General features: G+C 42.9%; 1 protein-coding gene across 1 annotated transcript in view; it reads right to left on the bottom strand.

Annotated features, from left to right (window-relative positions):
* Positions 1-238: 238 nt before the first annotated feature.
* LOC5507284 (dynein axonemal heavy chain 10-like) overlaps positions 239-15931 on the bottom strand; it is a 54375-nt gene continuing 38682 nt past the window's right edge. Inside the window, exons 47-65 of the mRNA XM_048726516.1 lie at positions 14623-14820; positions 13767-14098; positions 12996-13161; positions 12369-12521; positions 11518-11735; positions 10648-11017; positions 9970-10105; positions 9207-9450; positions 8202-8331; positions 7341-7614; positions 6501-6760; positions 5863-6201; positions 5330-5530; positions 4403-4708; positions 3576-3857; positions 2756-3004; positions 2083-2250; positions 1295-1621; positions 239-872 (exon numbers count right to left, since the gene is read on the bottom strand). Of these exons, the coding sequence (XP_048582473.1) occupies positions 726-872; positions 1295-1621; positions 2083-2250; positions 2756-3004; positions 3576-3857; positions 4403-4708; positions 5330-5530; positions 5863-6201; positions 6501-6760; positions 7341-7614; positions 8202-8331; positions 9207-9450; positions 9970-10105; positions 10648-11017; positions 11518-11735; positions 12369-12521; positions 12996-13161; positions 13767-14098; positions 14623-14820 (4500 nt within the window). The 3' untranslated portion in view covers positions 239-725. The remainder of the gene's footprint in view (positions 873-1294; positions 1622-2082; positions 2251-2755; positions 3005-3575; positions 3858-4402; positions 4709-5329; positions 5531-5862; positions 6202-6500; positions 6761-7340; positions 7615-8201; positions 8332-9206; positions 9451-9969; positions 10106-10647; positions 11018-11517; positions 11736-12368; positions 12522-12995; positions 13162-13766; positions 14099-14622; positions 14821-15931) is intronic.

Raw genomic sequence — 15931 nt, 5'->3', positions numbered from 1 at the left:
GATCCAAACGCTGCCAAGTCACCTTCAGGCTACATCTTCATGCTAATAGACCTACGCGGTGGTTGTGGGCTCTAAAGCGCAAAGGCAAAGAAACGAGGATGCACGGGAGTTATTACACGTTAAAACATAAGCGCTTACAGTGCCTCTCAACATAATTAAACACGAACCAACTATTTCTATGTTATCATGTACTGACAATTTTGTCAGAACATGTACCGAAATCCACAAATTAAAACAATTCCAACATAATAACTTTTTATTTCAAATTCATATTTACAACTATACTTGGGAAATAAATCCCATTTATTTTTTTGTTTTTCATTCACACTTTTTTTATACAAAATAATTTAAACCTCACTCTATTCTAATTCTTCATAGGATCAAATTAAAAGGCTCATGAAGTGCTTATTGGAGTGGACTGGTATATTAAATATTTTTTTAGTCAAACCGCTAATTCGATAAACACGTCATCAAGTACATAAAACATGATTATCTATTCTGTAATAGTAAAAAAAAAGTAATCAAATGTATATTCTAAAAAAAGGTAAAACCTCGACTGCTATGACGAGTTCATAATTGGTGAATCTAGCAAGGCAATGTAAGGTAGCGGTAGTTAATTGAAGTTGAGGGTTAGACAGACTTCCTGTAGGACCAAGTGCTAATATGTTCTGTGGTCACTAGATACGAATGTAATTTAGTAAAGTCGTTTGTAGGGAAGTGTGCATCTAGTCTGAGTTGAGGGTTAGGCAGACTCCCTGTAGGACCCAGTGTGAAGTGTGTTCTGTGGTCGCTAGATCAGCTTCAAACACCAGACCAACGCCCATAGCATTCCTGCGCTGAGACGTGGTGTACACTGGAGTTCGGAACGTGTTCTGAAAGGCAATGAAATAAGAAATGTCACAAGACTACACGTATACTACAGTCAAGAGAAAGCCTTTGGTACTTTAAAAGGCACATTCTGCTGCCGAGTAATAAACACGAAAAGGTAAGTGTTATTTTCCTATGGTTATGTGACCAAGTACTGACACTGAAGATGGATACCATCTTCTACAGTGGTTCCTTAATTACAGGCTTTCTACCTGGGTTTGACAACCATTTGACATGGTCATTCAAGCCACGACAAATAGACAGTCAGGGAGAGCCTGGCTCATTTAAAGAGCAAGGTTTTTACACCTTCGGAAAGTTGACTCTTTTGAAAAGTTGACCCTTCAGAAACGAAGCCCGCGTATAACTGAACTATTGCGCCCCTTGGAAGAAGTCGTAAGCTCAATGTAAATGTATGGATCCTGCTCACCTGTAGCTTAAGCCGATGCGACTCTATAGGGATGACCTTGAGTACTGGAAGTTCTTCTACCAGGACCTTTGGCTTGGGTCTCCGGAGACACGACTCCGCCAAATCCCACGAGGCCCCCTCGAGGTACAGCCCACTGACGAAGCAACCGGAGTGTGCACGCTCTGTCACCTCGTCTGCGTTATGGTACTTCGTGACGGTGGTGTAAAGGGTTGAGCGGTCGAGCGGCCACCCATGCTTACGGCACGTGGCTTGGACTAGGGCTGTCAGGTAGGACTCGGGGATGTGCAGGCCTGAGAGCCAGATGACTGCGGGCTCACCATCATTTACCTGGTCATTGAAGGGTATATAATATATCAATACTAAGAGTTCCAGCAGTAATCAGACAACAGAGGCGCAATGGACGATTTGGTAGCAACAGCGAAGCCACAGTGAGCGAGACAATAACGAATGACTTGAATATCCTAAGAACAATAGAGCTCTTATACTAGACCTCCCGGAAGATAACCAATCTAATTGGATCGATATCACTTTTTTGAGTTTAGTGACATCCGGCAATTATTTCGGAAATCGTGACACATGACTTTCACTACCGGGCCACCAGAAGAAAAAATGTGTATCTTAAAGGTGAACATTTCATAGGCCTAAAAATATTAGGCATGACTTTCTGCATTTTCATACATTGGGGCGAGCTCTTGGATCAGGCAGTTACGAGTCTGGTTTACAATTTGATATAGGATCTAGCAGCTTAATCAGGCCTATCATTGCGTAAAAGAAGCCTGGCTTCTTACCCATTTGTTGTACTGGTCAAGTCGTTTTTGGAAATGCTCCATCCAGTTGCCAAGGGACTTGAGTGTGGCGGGTGCGAGTTTGCGCCAGATGTTTGGGATCATACCATTAAAGAGAGACCTCGAAACCTCGTCCAGCTCGCTACTCATGCCGACCTCGCCAGCAAGAGCCTGCAAAATTCAAAAAGCGACATCAAAACGATGATGTGGAAAAACCATTGGCACACACAAAGGCCATAACAATGGTATGGTATGATGATAACGTGTTGAAATATGTTGATGGCAAAAATGACATATGATGCCGATTCTTATGATAAGCGAACTTAAGCAACGACGAAGGCGACGGAAAGAAGACGAGACCCAAAAATGCTTTTATGGATAGCGCTCAATCCTTACTAGTTTCGATAAACTGAACCCTTTTTGTAGTCTGCAAAAAGCATAAACAAGCCTAGACACACGTTCCCGTTCTTGCTAGACCATGAAAATCAGTGTTTCCATGTCGTAGTTTGAAGGAAACGGCTAAAATGTTTCAGAAAGAATCCATTTTTAACTACATTTCACGTCCGGACTTCTGATATTTTAATCGTTTTTTTTCCGTTACCGTTCGCGTTGCCGTCGTCGTTGCTTACGTTCCCTGACAATGAAGATACTGCGGGCAGACAATGGCTATACGTACCCTCTGTAAATTGATGAGGGATGTAGACATGCGCCTTATGAGCAAGTTAAACCTGTCCAGCTCCTGTAGAAGTACCACGGCGGTGGGTGTGATCTCACTCAAGTTCTTTCGAACTCTGTCCACATCAAAAAGCGGTGGCAGCTTGCCCTGGATATCACTAGCGATCTTGGTGATGAACTCCTCGCGAGAGATACCTCCTGAGTCACCGGCCGTCTGCGGCTGAAGCTCCACCAGATGAAGCCACATGTCCTAATATGGACAGTAAAATTGGTGTCATTATACACCAATTTCAATAATCGTTGTCAGGGCAAATAGAGAATGGGATGGGTAAATTACTTGAAAGATTAAAGATGATATTTACTTTAATCGCAAAGGTATCCACATTTTCTTACATTAACTAGAAATTTGATGAGTTCTATGGTAATTTTTGATAGCAGAACTGTCATTTGACAATTGGCATTTGCATTTCCATTTCCATTTGTACTGACAACACATTTTGAAATAGGTGTAAAAAAACATCATCAGCAACTGCAACATAAATAGAAGAATCAACGAAAAAACCTGAGCACTTAGAAGTAGAAGAAACTACAGTATCAGTAGCAGTAGCAAAGCTTTCAGGGCCAACAACTATAACAGCAACAAGAATGGTAGAAGTAGCAGGACCAGCAAAAATAAAGAAAAAATACCAAATAACATCCACAATACTTAAAGAACATCGGCCAAAAAGCCAACAAAAAGGCACAACGTCAATCTAAGAAATGCAGTATAACCGCGATGAACAATACAATACCAACCACGACATCAACAAGTGACAAATTACCTTAGCGGCATTGGTGTAGTACCCAATCTCTGCATTAGGGTGCAGTCCGAACACGTCTGGAGTATTAGCGAGCGGTAATTCCTCGATATAATCCACGTATACGTCCCTCCCAGGGTCGTATTTGTTCTCACCATTCTTGGGAATACAGTAATCAACCTCCTCGTTGTTGTAAAAGTGGAAAGGCTGAAATGTGTCGAAGATGAAGTCTCCCATGTACTCGTCCATATAGGTCTTGACCACCCGGCGATCAAAGTCATCGATAACACGACCACCGTACATCACCTAAACATAACAACACATAAATAATATCACTATAAAGGCATAATAGGGAAGAGACATGTTGTGCAAGACGTCTCAGCACCACCAAAACGTTGGTTAGAAAAAGCAAAAATGCTCCAATTAAAGTATTTGTACGAAATACGAACGTTTCTTTCTTAGTTCAGGATCACACAGGAAGAACATAGAAAACTTTGAAAATGTAATTTGTATTTCCATTTTATAACCAACATTACAAAAATGCAAAGTAAGACTTGCATTCGACACTGCTAGACCATTTGAACTGTCACAAGCACCAACAGTGCCGTAGCAGGCCTCGAAACATAGGGGGGGGGGGGGGGAGGGAAACGATACAGAAACATTAAGAAAATATGGGGGACACAGCCACGCCCCTTCTGCTCATTTCTTTATAGTTTTTGACAATAAGTGCCACCTCCTACTATGGCCTTGACCAATCAAGGTCTAGAAAATTTCTAAGCGCTTAAGGAATTTCATAGTGGCGCCTTGGAATGCGGTGAAAAAATATGTGAGCAACGTAGTTACGCACGTACCTCGCCTATCAAGTACTTGAGGCTCGCCCAGGGGATCTTAACATCCGTGTTCTGCAGTGACTTGGTCAAATAAGTGTTCAGCAGTGTCATGCACACACGGAAATCAGACTCATTGAAGTCGTACGCGATGTTCCATCCGATCTTGCCGTATTTTCGACGCTCCTGTACTACGGCGTGGAAGAAGCCGAGAACAAACACGAGCGGAGAGAAGGACTGATGCGGACAGTCTGCTAGCATCTGGTTGGAGATCTTGTGGTAGGTACTGCGGAGATTGAGCTTAAGACCATTTGGAGGTTCAGTCACGACCTGTGGAAAAGGCGATCATTGTGTCAGACGAGAAGAGAGATGACGTCATCTTCAATGCATTGGTAATTCAATGAAATAGGAAGAGGAGTTGGTCATTGTCAATGAGAAATGGTAGCAAAGTACATGTTAGGCAAATGGCAACAAGTGTTGGTGGGCAAGAAAAGAGGGTAGATATTCGATGTATGAGGCTTGTAACACACGGCGTTGTCCAATCGTTGGGTGAGCAAGGCATGGCGGGGCGTTTAGAGTAAAAGCAAATCTTTAATGTTGAGTAGACCTCACGGCTAGAGTCCGGATAGGCCAAGATAATCAAAGGAGAGGGATTAGGATGGATATCATTAGTGAATTTAGGTAAAGACATTTTTTTTGACGATGTAGGACATTCGAAAAGAAGAGGATTTTTTGAAGATGTCTTTCGCAAGCCCGCGTTGTAAAAAAAAGTCTACATATACCATTTAATTTAAGCAAAACATAACAAAGAAAGAGAACATTGAACAACTGCTTGTCGCCCATGGTCCCAAAACGTGATTGCCTAAATTCTCTTTTGCTCAAGGAGAATAACGAAATAACCACAGAAGGCTTTTGGCTTATGGATATAATAAAAATGTTCCGCTAGCTAACCTTAAGTGACCGCTGTAGGATGCCAATTGGAAATTCCGGGGTTGGGTCGGTGGTTAGCCATAGCCTGAAGTCTGGGTGGGGCTTGCTTATTCGCTCCAGGACTTTTTCCAGTGTGCGAAGCCATTTGACAAGTAGATGACAGTTCTGTAACATCAACCACTGGCCACGCGAGATCGCGGTCTCAAGAAGCTGCAAAGCAAGCTAGGAAGAAAAACAACAAATCAAAACCGCTGCTTGATGGCGATATTTTTTTAAAAAAGATTTGTCTATTGAGGAAAAAATAAATCAAATTAAAAATAAAAAAATGATAATAATGGAGGTGAGGCTACATAGCGTGATTAAGCCGACCCTCCGACCGTTTCTCTACGACGTCGTTTTACACCTGTGGCAGTTAAATGTAAGATGTGTTTTAAATGTAGGAATATTTATTTGAAATTTAAGATGAAACGATACAAATATTTGATACTCGATAGTTAATGTTTGGATGTCAAATGCGTGAATGCGCTTTCCGGCCGTGTCAAATATGAGAGTACCTTTTCCTGCCCTTGTCCCATAGCCAAAAACTTGAGCTTATTTCCACCGAACCCAGATCTCTCTGCAAGCTTCATGAGATCGCTGGCTGGATCTGACCCAGGGCTCAGGATGAAGATAATAGGCGAGAAGGGCGTGGACTGCTCGAGGATGGACTCGAAGCTAAGTACAGGTGGGGTGACGTACTTCTCCCCCATGCGTCCAGTCACAAAGTGTGTTATTGCCAGGTAAACGCGATCGACACGGAAACAGCGGAGCAACAAAAGGCGCTGGAAGTCTGACAGCGACTCCTCGTACTTGCCGGGGAACGGATGGGATTCCGGAGCGTCAAGATCACTCCACTGCAAGATTCCAAACAAAATTTCAGACTTTACAAAACGAAGCAAATCATCATAAGCATTACAGCGAGGACTCAAAATGACAAATCAAATTCCACTAAAAGACATCTCATAGGAATAAAACGATTCAGGTTACTCTGTTCTCATCCACTCTTGAGCTATAACGCAATGACTTATTTGTATTTCCATAATTTGCAAGCGTTGATACCGACCACTTAAACAATGGCAATGTTATCCCTTATATCTACTCATTTACAAGCATTCGTACCGACCAAGTACCGACCAAGCTATGACGTCCTTACCTCTCTCCATCCCTTCTCATTGCGTTCAATATCATCCGCAAGGGAGCCGAACACTTCAGGTGTAACCTGGCATAGTCTTATCACATCCTCCCAGCCCTGGTCAGGCATCCACGAGTACGGCTTCTGCCGGGAGCTCTTCTCCAGTGCGATATTCCCCTTGAGGAAGAAGTCCAGCTCCTCCTGTTTCAGCTTACCGTCCGCCTCCATGATCTTGATTGTCATTTGGAACGAGAACAACAGCTTGTGCCTCTCAAAAAGACCTGGCGAGAAACAGTAAAGAGATTATTTGTGAACTTAGAAAGGATCTAATGACATCGGTGTGATCTACGATTGACACTTGGTTATTCTTGTGCCAATATATGTGTTTATGTTGGGCATTCGGAATTCACTCATGCCTTTATATTTAGCTAATTGCATTCGTCTTTCACTTGACCTTACCAGTTTGCATAACGCGTCGTTTTTTTCCGGGGTTGTTTTTCCCCAGTCTTCTGCTAGATGTAAATGAACATATTTGTATATTGTACATTACATCTATACTTGCAATATAGTCTCCAATAAACTGATACGCGTCACTTCTCACACCTTGTGTTGTTTATGTAGAATATACAATATAAACATTTTCTGTGCGAAGGATCGCAGAGACTAAGCACAGAAATCAAGTGTCTGTGATATTCTCCTATAGGTTGTGAGTGATTAGCGCGTCATCTCATAACTGGCTGTGGCCACGTTTTTCTCATTTTAAGATCGTAGTTATACACATTCACGGTAAGGGTAATCAAGCGAAAAAGCGCGTGATTCGTAGGCCATGTATTCACAGAAATGTCTGTGCCCTAGTCTTACCCGTGCAAGCGTAGTTATACACATTCATAGTCAAGGTGTCCATAATGTTCTTGAGCCGCTTGGAAAGGATTGTGTCAGGAAGACTCTTGCGCAGGGAAAGGTCAAACACCTCCAAGTAGGAGTTCAACGAGTACTGGTACATGGAGTTCACCACCGACATCTCGGACAGGACAAAGAATAGCACCGCCCCAAGCTTGGCTGCCGGACGATAGCCGTCACGCAGCTTATCGATGTCGATAGCAGTCTTAGCTCCTAACTTTAGCTTCTCGCTGACCTACGAAAGGAGTATGGAATAGACTCGGTTACCAATACTAAAGCTCATTTGATTGTATTTTATCGACCCTGTGCCTCATATACTTTTAACCCTATTTGTTGCCAGGTGTATGCGGTCTCGAAACTTATTCAGCAGTATTTCAAGTAACAGTATTTCTAGTGACAGTAAAAATATGGCTGGGTTCACGGGCCGTAGGGAACGCAAAGCTCACGATTTGGGTTATATCTCTGTTCTGTCTTATGTCCTACAACATTGATTGGTTTTCCAATATCACTTCAAGTAATATGTATGCAACCATTTCTACCGTCTATGTGTCTGTCCCTATTAATTCCACTGACTTTCTTGGATACATCGAGGTTTATTTCTGAAGCTAATTTTAATACTAAAGCTAATGAGCTTGTGATACTATCGAAGTATCCATGATTGGTCGTTACTTTGGAGTCTTACCTCTAAGATATGCCCCCTTTAAAGCTAAAGTATCTGTGACATGTTACCTCTACGACATGCACCGTTAAAGCTTGAGTATCTGTGAAGTCTTACCTCTACGATATGCCCCATTTAAAGCTAAAGTATATGTGAAGTCTTACCTCTACGGCCTTAGTCTTCGTGTCCTCTAAGGTCTGTACGAGCTCAACGTTGTCCAACATGTTACCCTGGGACGTGGCCAGTTCACGTAGCAGTGTGTCCTCTAGATCCTTAAGAAGTCGTTTGTTCTCGCTGATGATAGGAGCAAACAAAAAAATAATAATGAATTCTGTGCCATTAGAATGTAGATGGGATGTAGCAATATTTTTTTTCCTACGCTACGACGCACTAGGCGATTTTATACGCTCGTAAAAGCGAGCGAATTTCAATCACGCTGAGATTTGCCAGGTCTGTCTGCTTCCACGGCGGTGAATTCGCCGATACCTAGACATCTGATTTGTCCGACACTGGCGATCGCTGGCGAAAAAAAAGCCTAGTCTGTCGTAGGCTTAAATAGTTGCAGGCAATATATATGTTTATTTGTATTCCTGCTTCTGAGATTGCCCTTAATAATATCTTAAATGCTGTCCAATACTCCTCTAGCTATCCCTAGCTCACCTTGTCTCTTGAATAAGCCTTTCTCGCTGCTCCTCTAGCTCTCCTTGTCACCTGAATTAGCCTTTCTCGCTGCTCCTTTACTTATCCCTAGCTCACCTTGTATCTTGAATAAGCCTTTCTCGCTGCTCCTCTAGCTATCCCTAGCTCACCTTGTATCTTGAATTAGCCTCTTTCGCTGCTCCTCTAGCTCTCCTTGTCACCTGAATTAGCCTTTCTCGCTGCTCCTTTACTTATCCCTAGCTCACCTTGTATCTTGAATAAGCCTTTCTCGCTGCTCCTCTAGCTATCCCTAGCTCACCTTGTATCTTGAATTAGCCTCTTTCGCTACTCCTTTACTTATCCCTAGCTCACCTTGTATCTTGAATTAGCCTCTTTCGCTACTCCTTTACTTATCCCTAGCTCACCTTGTATTTTGAATTAGCCTCTTTTGCTACTCCTTTAGCTATCCCTAGCTCACCTTGTATTTTGAATTAGCCTCTTTCGCTGCTCCTCTAACTATTCCAGCTCACCTTGTCTCCTGAATAAGCCTCTCTCGCTGCTCCTCTAGCTCCTTTCGTTCGACGCCCACGATCACGCTGAGTAGCTGATCTTCCAGACCCTTCATGGTGACGGTGTAGTTCACCACCATGCAGCGGCTGAAGTGTGCTGGGGTGTACTTGGGGTTGGAAAGTTTAGTGTTCAGATACAGGCGGAAGCTTGGGTCATAGTCCACCTCTTTGTCACCCAAAACAACGAACTCTCGACCGGGCTCACCTACAAGAGCCAAGAAATGCTCAAAACACACATTCGTTACCAGTTAAAGGGTTATTTGATGCAGGACGGCGGCAACAGGAAGGCGTGATGCTTAGATAGCCCCCGCTATTTTCTTATCCTAAGTACCAAGTGTGAAAAAGCATGCACTTCCAGCGACTAATTTGGGGGAAGTCAATGCAATATTTTCGATTGTATTATTGGTAAATAAAGCATTAAACTTTTAGATGGTTATTTCGTTATTTCAACACACTATGTGCCTTGAAATATTTAATGAAAAGAATAACATAGGTATTGGCTGACAAGGGCACTTAAATTGCGCGCACAGTTTCCTCACGCTTCGTAAGCGGACTTCGACTCAGTAATAGCGGTATATAATGAGATCATTGTTAGAAAACGAATTGATTCTTCATGTCTCATCGATGGTGATCTATTACATATTTTGTGGAGACAAAATATTTCAGATACAATAGCTGTGAAAGCAATTCAATATTTCGAGAAGGGCAAAGGACAAAAGCTCACCCTTGATGTTTTTGTCGAGTACATTGTCAATGACCGGGTCGATATACTCATCCACGTCTTTGAACAGAATCGGGAATCCGTACTTAATGGCCAACTCGAGCTGCTTGAGAAAGTCATGATCGTTGAACGTGACCACCTACAATATAAAAACTGTGTGAGTTCCTCAGATTTTAATGGACTTTTTGGCCTCTCTCATTTTTATCGGTTTATTCTCACAATTGCCAATACACCTACTAGAAAGGTAACACACTCATAAAATAGGTCACATCTTGGTGTGTATGGTTCTTTAGTTATTGGCCCCAACGGCATAGAGAACGAAGCAAGGCTCAGGAGTATCCCCTAAGTTACGACCGTACACCCGCTACGGCACGCAGAATGTGAAAATCGGTAAAAGCCGTTCTAGATGTGCCTTCGAGGACTTCAACAGCATTTTTTTCTAGAACCTCGTCATCGCCAATCACGCCGCCATTTTACATTCCCGCTCGATACCGAGCCATGTATAGCATCCATTTTTTAATTGGCGATATCAAGCGAGAAACTTAAGTTTTTTAATCAAATATTGTCAATAAAGTATCATACTTCAATCACGGATGGAAGTTTTCTTGTTAAAATAACATGAATTTTTGAACGCAAAAAGATGCAAAGGAGTGGCTGAGGGACCTCAGTTAAGCCTTTTACCTTTAGGTTATTCTTTTCTTCCTTTTTCTTGATCCAGTTGAGCGCTTGCTGCTGCGGATCGATGCAGAGTGGGTAGCGACTAGCCTGCGTGGTCAAGATCCCGTTCTCGATGGACAGGTCATCAGGAGGCAGCCCTTCAGATGTCCACTTACTGACCTCAACATCGTTCGTTAGCAGCACGTCGACCTTGAAGGGCTTACTGAGGGGTATTTCGCGCTGGATCACATCGTTTTCCCACTGCTTACGCAGCATGTCACGACGGAAATCCCACGTGAATGCACCAAGGTAACTGAGGAAGGCTGCGCCTAGGAGACAGTCGCCAAGGAGACGAACACGCTGATCTTTTAAATCTTGTAGATCTTTGGTCCACCTGTGGAAGCCGCGGAGATTAGGGCACACAAGATAATGAAACTCACAGTCCACCTTATAGTGTCAGTTTTTATTCTACCAGTTGCTTTCACTATGGGTATAAAATAAAAATAGTAGTATTTGTAGTTGTGTTGTTGTTGTTGCTATTGTTGTTTAATCTTGTTCAAATCTGTCAGTAGCTCAGTTAGACAAGCTGTGTACAGACAAGCTGATATGGCCAACACTGTCTTGTTTGTGCATTTCTTTGTTGGAACGTGCACGTCGCACGCGCATATAACAGAACTAGAACTCAAGCTGGAATAGGCAATTCCAGCTATAACTTTGTGCGCGCATAACCATAGAAACCTACCTCAACTACCAGATTGCAGCGCGCTTTATTTAACTGACATCAAACGAAGCGCGCGCTGCATGCTGGTAGTTGAGGTAGGTTCCCATGGTGAGGGCGCGCATGCTCACAGCTGGAATGGCCTATTGGTTGTTTGATATGTTTTGAGTTCTCACCTGATTTTCTCTGATCCAAGTCCGGAGATGAGTTTATCGGCGGCGATGAGTCGTCTCTCCATGATTTCGGCTTCTTCCTGCAGACTGGACTTTTCACGCATCGCGTCGTCGTACTGTTTGCCGAGTCTCTCTAGCTCCTCCTCTAGAGCCTTAAGCTCTTTCTCGATCTTCTCCAACTCACGTTTGCTCAAGTGGAAGTTACGCTCTAGGCGCGCTACCTAACGACACGAGGGACAATAATAGGCGTTAGAGCGAGGAAAACAAGAGCAACCAACAATAAAATCATAGGGTCGTAAGAGCTGGCGAGAGTAAAGAAAAAAAAAGAACAAGAAGTTAAAATGAAGCTGTGGGAGCATGAGAGCAAGCAAAACTAACAAGCAACAAGGAAAATTCAGTAGCTTATACTGGGGAAGTGTATAAGCAAGTGTACAGGCACTTCCCTGCTTATACACCTTCAAAACGGACATCAATAACTAAATCCCGGTCGCTGCAAGCTATGCAAATGCCTAGAATACTACAAACCAAACCTGCATTTTTTAATCACATTTTCAATGAGACAATGTGGGTTGCGTTACATTAATCCAACGTTAGTTCAACCAGGGAAGTGTCCTTACACTTCCCTGGTTCAACCTTGTTTGAAATATGTGCATTCCACACTTAAATAAGTACAGTACATATAATCTGAGATAAACAACCAAATACACTCTGGTAGTCGACTCTGCCAAATTTCCTCTTATTACGACTTTTTGAGGGCAGAATGAAAATGGTCAAAGTTACAAGGCTTCTAACACGAAATAAAAGGCAAAATCGTTACAATTAGGCCATAAATGCCCACGGCGAAACATGAATACCTTTTCTCTCTTGGGCTTAATTTCCCTGGCAACGGAGCAATAGCCCATGACGGCGATGACAAACTTGAAGAGTCCGGCGCCAGCCTTACTGACTTCCTTCATCTCCTCAACTGTGGTGTTCATCTCCTTCAGCATGTCACGGCATTTCTTCACCTATTCACACCACATTAGAACGAGTAATTACATATATGAGTAGAGGGTCTTTGTCTGATAAGGCAAGCGTAAAACAGCCGGTGTTCATTGAGTCAAGGGCGGCGAGGTCCCCGTATCCATTGGGTCAAGGGTACAGATGCTGGTGTTCTCTGGGCCATGAATAGAAAAGTGGTATTTACTGGGTAAATGGCACAAATCCTGGTGTTCTAAAAGTCAATGGGGGAAGAGAAGCTGGTATTCATTTTAATGAACTTAGAGGGCCCTTGTCAGCCACACCTTTATTATTGTTTTCATTTAATATTGGAAGGCACATGATGCTAAAATATCAAAATAACCATCTAAAAACAGTTTTTAAGGTATTAAAATACCTTATTTACCAAATTGAATCGACAATATTGCATTGGTTTCATCAAATCAGCCGACACTTTGTACTTTGCAGTACAGACTCAAGGTTAAAGAGGCCAGTGTTCTTACCTGCCCGGTAGTAATACCATCCACGTCCATCTCAGTCAAACTCTTGAGGAAATTACCCTCGGACATCATGGCTTTGGCAGACTTCCAGCTGATTTCTTTATAGCCACGCAACGCGACGATACACTCGGAAACCATCTGCACGGCACGTGGAGGCTTGGCAAAAGACCTATACAGCGAAAAACAATGAACGTTCAGTAAAAAAGGCCCTCTTAGGTATAAACGAAACTTTCATTTGCAGTGCATCCAGCCGATGTGGACACCAAGCTTCTACGAGTTAGTTTAGTCGTTTCCAAAACTGGGGCTTGACCAAAGGGTATTTTTTATAAGAAAAATTGAAGGACAACTGAAACGAAAATATATGTAACCATATATTTAAACTGGATGTGAAACCCCCTCCCCTCAAGGCTGGCCTCACACAATTGACCGACCTCGACCGGTTTTTCTTCCCGAGGGAACAGAACTTTTTAATTAAATATACTTCAACATTTTTACCAAACACGCCTGGAGTGAGCGGCATACGAAATACAGCGAGATACATCCAGGTAACTGAATCTCTGTCCTAAGCATTAGCGACACTGTGGTGAAAGATCAGTGCACTTTCTGCTATGGCAAATGATATCTCACAAAAGAGACGCGAAGATAAGTGGAACTCCTTAATAGTTTGTGGAGTTTTGAGCTCTAGAGTAGAGATGTGAAACCCCCGGGAGATCGAGTTATCCGAGTTCAAATTATTAGAGTCAATATCGTACAGTAACGCCTTGGAATACACACCTGATTTCAGTGACATCGGACTTATCGAGGTCCTGTAGAGCCAGTTTAGCCTCTTCCAGGGCAGGCAATGCAGCAGCCAACGCTTCTTCGGCCTCCGTCTTCTCCACGACGATCACCTTGTTCTGTTCAGCGATCTCTTTCTTCTTGCCGATAGCCATCTCTTTCTTTTCGTTTGCCTGCTGCGTCGCCCGCTGGATCTCCACCAGAAGCTTCTCGCAGGCCTCGCTTTTCTCCGTCACAGCGATCTTCTGGACGGCCAGCTTCTCGTTCAGCTCAGCAAGTTGTTCACTTGCCGCTAGGAGCTTACCGAGACCTCCTTCCAGACGGTGGCACTTAAAAACAAGAGAAGCAATGAGTTTGTGGGGATGTTATGACCATGCCTCTAAATACATGGGAAATAAAAGATGGCGCTAAATACTAATAAATAATAAGACTGTGGAGAATAAAATGACATGCCACTTAATGCATGGGAGGTAAAACATGTAAGAAAATATGACCTTACTCTTCCAGACGGTTGCAAAAAATACAAGGAAAATAGTAACAAGTATTCAAAGCAAATTTAAGGACAGTGCCAAAAATGGATGGGAAGTAATAGATGTCTAGTGATCAAAGCGAAATAATGTACCATATCACTAGATACAATGGATTGGCTGAACAAAGCGAGATTAAAAGAAAAGAGGGACTGTAGCTTTACACGCGAAGTAACCAAATGAGTATAGTTAAACTACATAGCTTTAACAAGAGCTGCCTTTACACCATAACATATATATAGACCAACACTTCATGCTAGCAACAATGTTTTACCAAGTGGATTTGTGAATTCCGTATATATGTTATTTTATTGAATCATTCTCACCTGCTCAAGGACGTATTTGTCTTTGATCTCCAGCAGCCTGTTGTACGTACTAATGAAATCCAGGTAGTTCTTGGGAGTGGTGTAGTTAACACGACGCAGCTTCTGAAGGAAAGAATGACTGTATGTACCGACAGTCTGATGGACGAACACCACATGGTCCACCACAGTCTCACGGTACTGGTCAGGAATCTTGTCATTCTAAATAAATACATTTACAGAGAAGGTAAGCTTGTACAGAAGCAATTAATAAAGAAGGTAGGGGTAAAGAAGATGGAACGAGGCTTGAAGGGAGGTTTGTAGAGGAATATGGGGCGACGCATTAAATGAAGTAAAGAAAGAAAAGAGATGATGGATAAGGGACAATATAGTCCAGACCTGGGACTCTCTTCGCGCTCGACATTCTGGCTCGCGTGAAAGAGGGTCCAGTATTTATTGCATGCGCATGCGCGAAAATACACCGCATATATGCGGTGTGGCCGGGTTGCTTAGTTCAAGATGGCTGCGAAAGGCACGAGCGAGGCTAATTTTGTTCGTTTGGGTTAATACTCGATTGTCAGTCTTTCCGGGAACGGGACAGATGATAATTAGAGTCTGAAAAAGATATAAATCAATGAACTTTAGTTTTCGTTATTTTCACGCGTGCGCTTTATACATAGCGTCAAACGCGCGCGCACTGTTTCGAAATATTTAATTTTCAATCACATTTTAGCTCGTTGTTATCGAAAACAAATCCTATGCAGGTCGCTGATATTCCTCAGTAGTATAAAACATTCTTTTTAACTTAGCAATGATCTCTTTTCGGAGCTCTGCACTCGACAAGGTCTAGCGGGAATCGACACGTCCGTTATTGCGCGCGTCCGTATTTTAACTTTCTTGTGAAGATCGTTGATTGGTACATGTTCGCGCATGCGCATGCAATAAATACTGGACTCTTTCACGCGAGCCAGAATGTCGAGCGCAAAGAGAGTCCCAGGTCTGGACTAGGGACAATAAAGAAACAAGGCATATAAAGAATCAAGGGTTGGGGTCTGGCCACGGGTGGGAGGGGGAGGGAGAAGATAATGTGGACAGAATAGGATGGGGAAGTTGATAATAAGTGCTATTAAAAAGAGTGGTGCGTTGGGGACATGGGAGAGGAGATAAGGGATGAGAGTGTGGTGAATAATAGAGTTGATGATGTGGTGTTGGTAGTGACGGAAGGGAAAGAGAAAGTGTTGTTGAGTAAAGTGAGGCATTTGGTTGAAAAAGCGGAGATGAGGCGTTGCAGAGGAAAAGATAAGGAGATTGGTGTTAGTGATGGGGGGGGGGG

This window comes from Nematostella vectensis, chromosome 4 (assembly GCF_932526225.1).
Source record: "Nematostella vectensis chromosome 4, jaNemVect1.1, whole genome shotgun sequence".
NCBI lineage: Eukaryota > Metazoa > Cnidaria > Anthozoa > Actiniaria > Edwardsiidae > Nematostella > Nematostella vectensis.
This window is presented reverse-complemented; position numbering and strand designations above follow the sequence as displayed.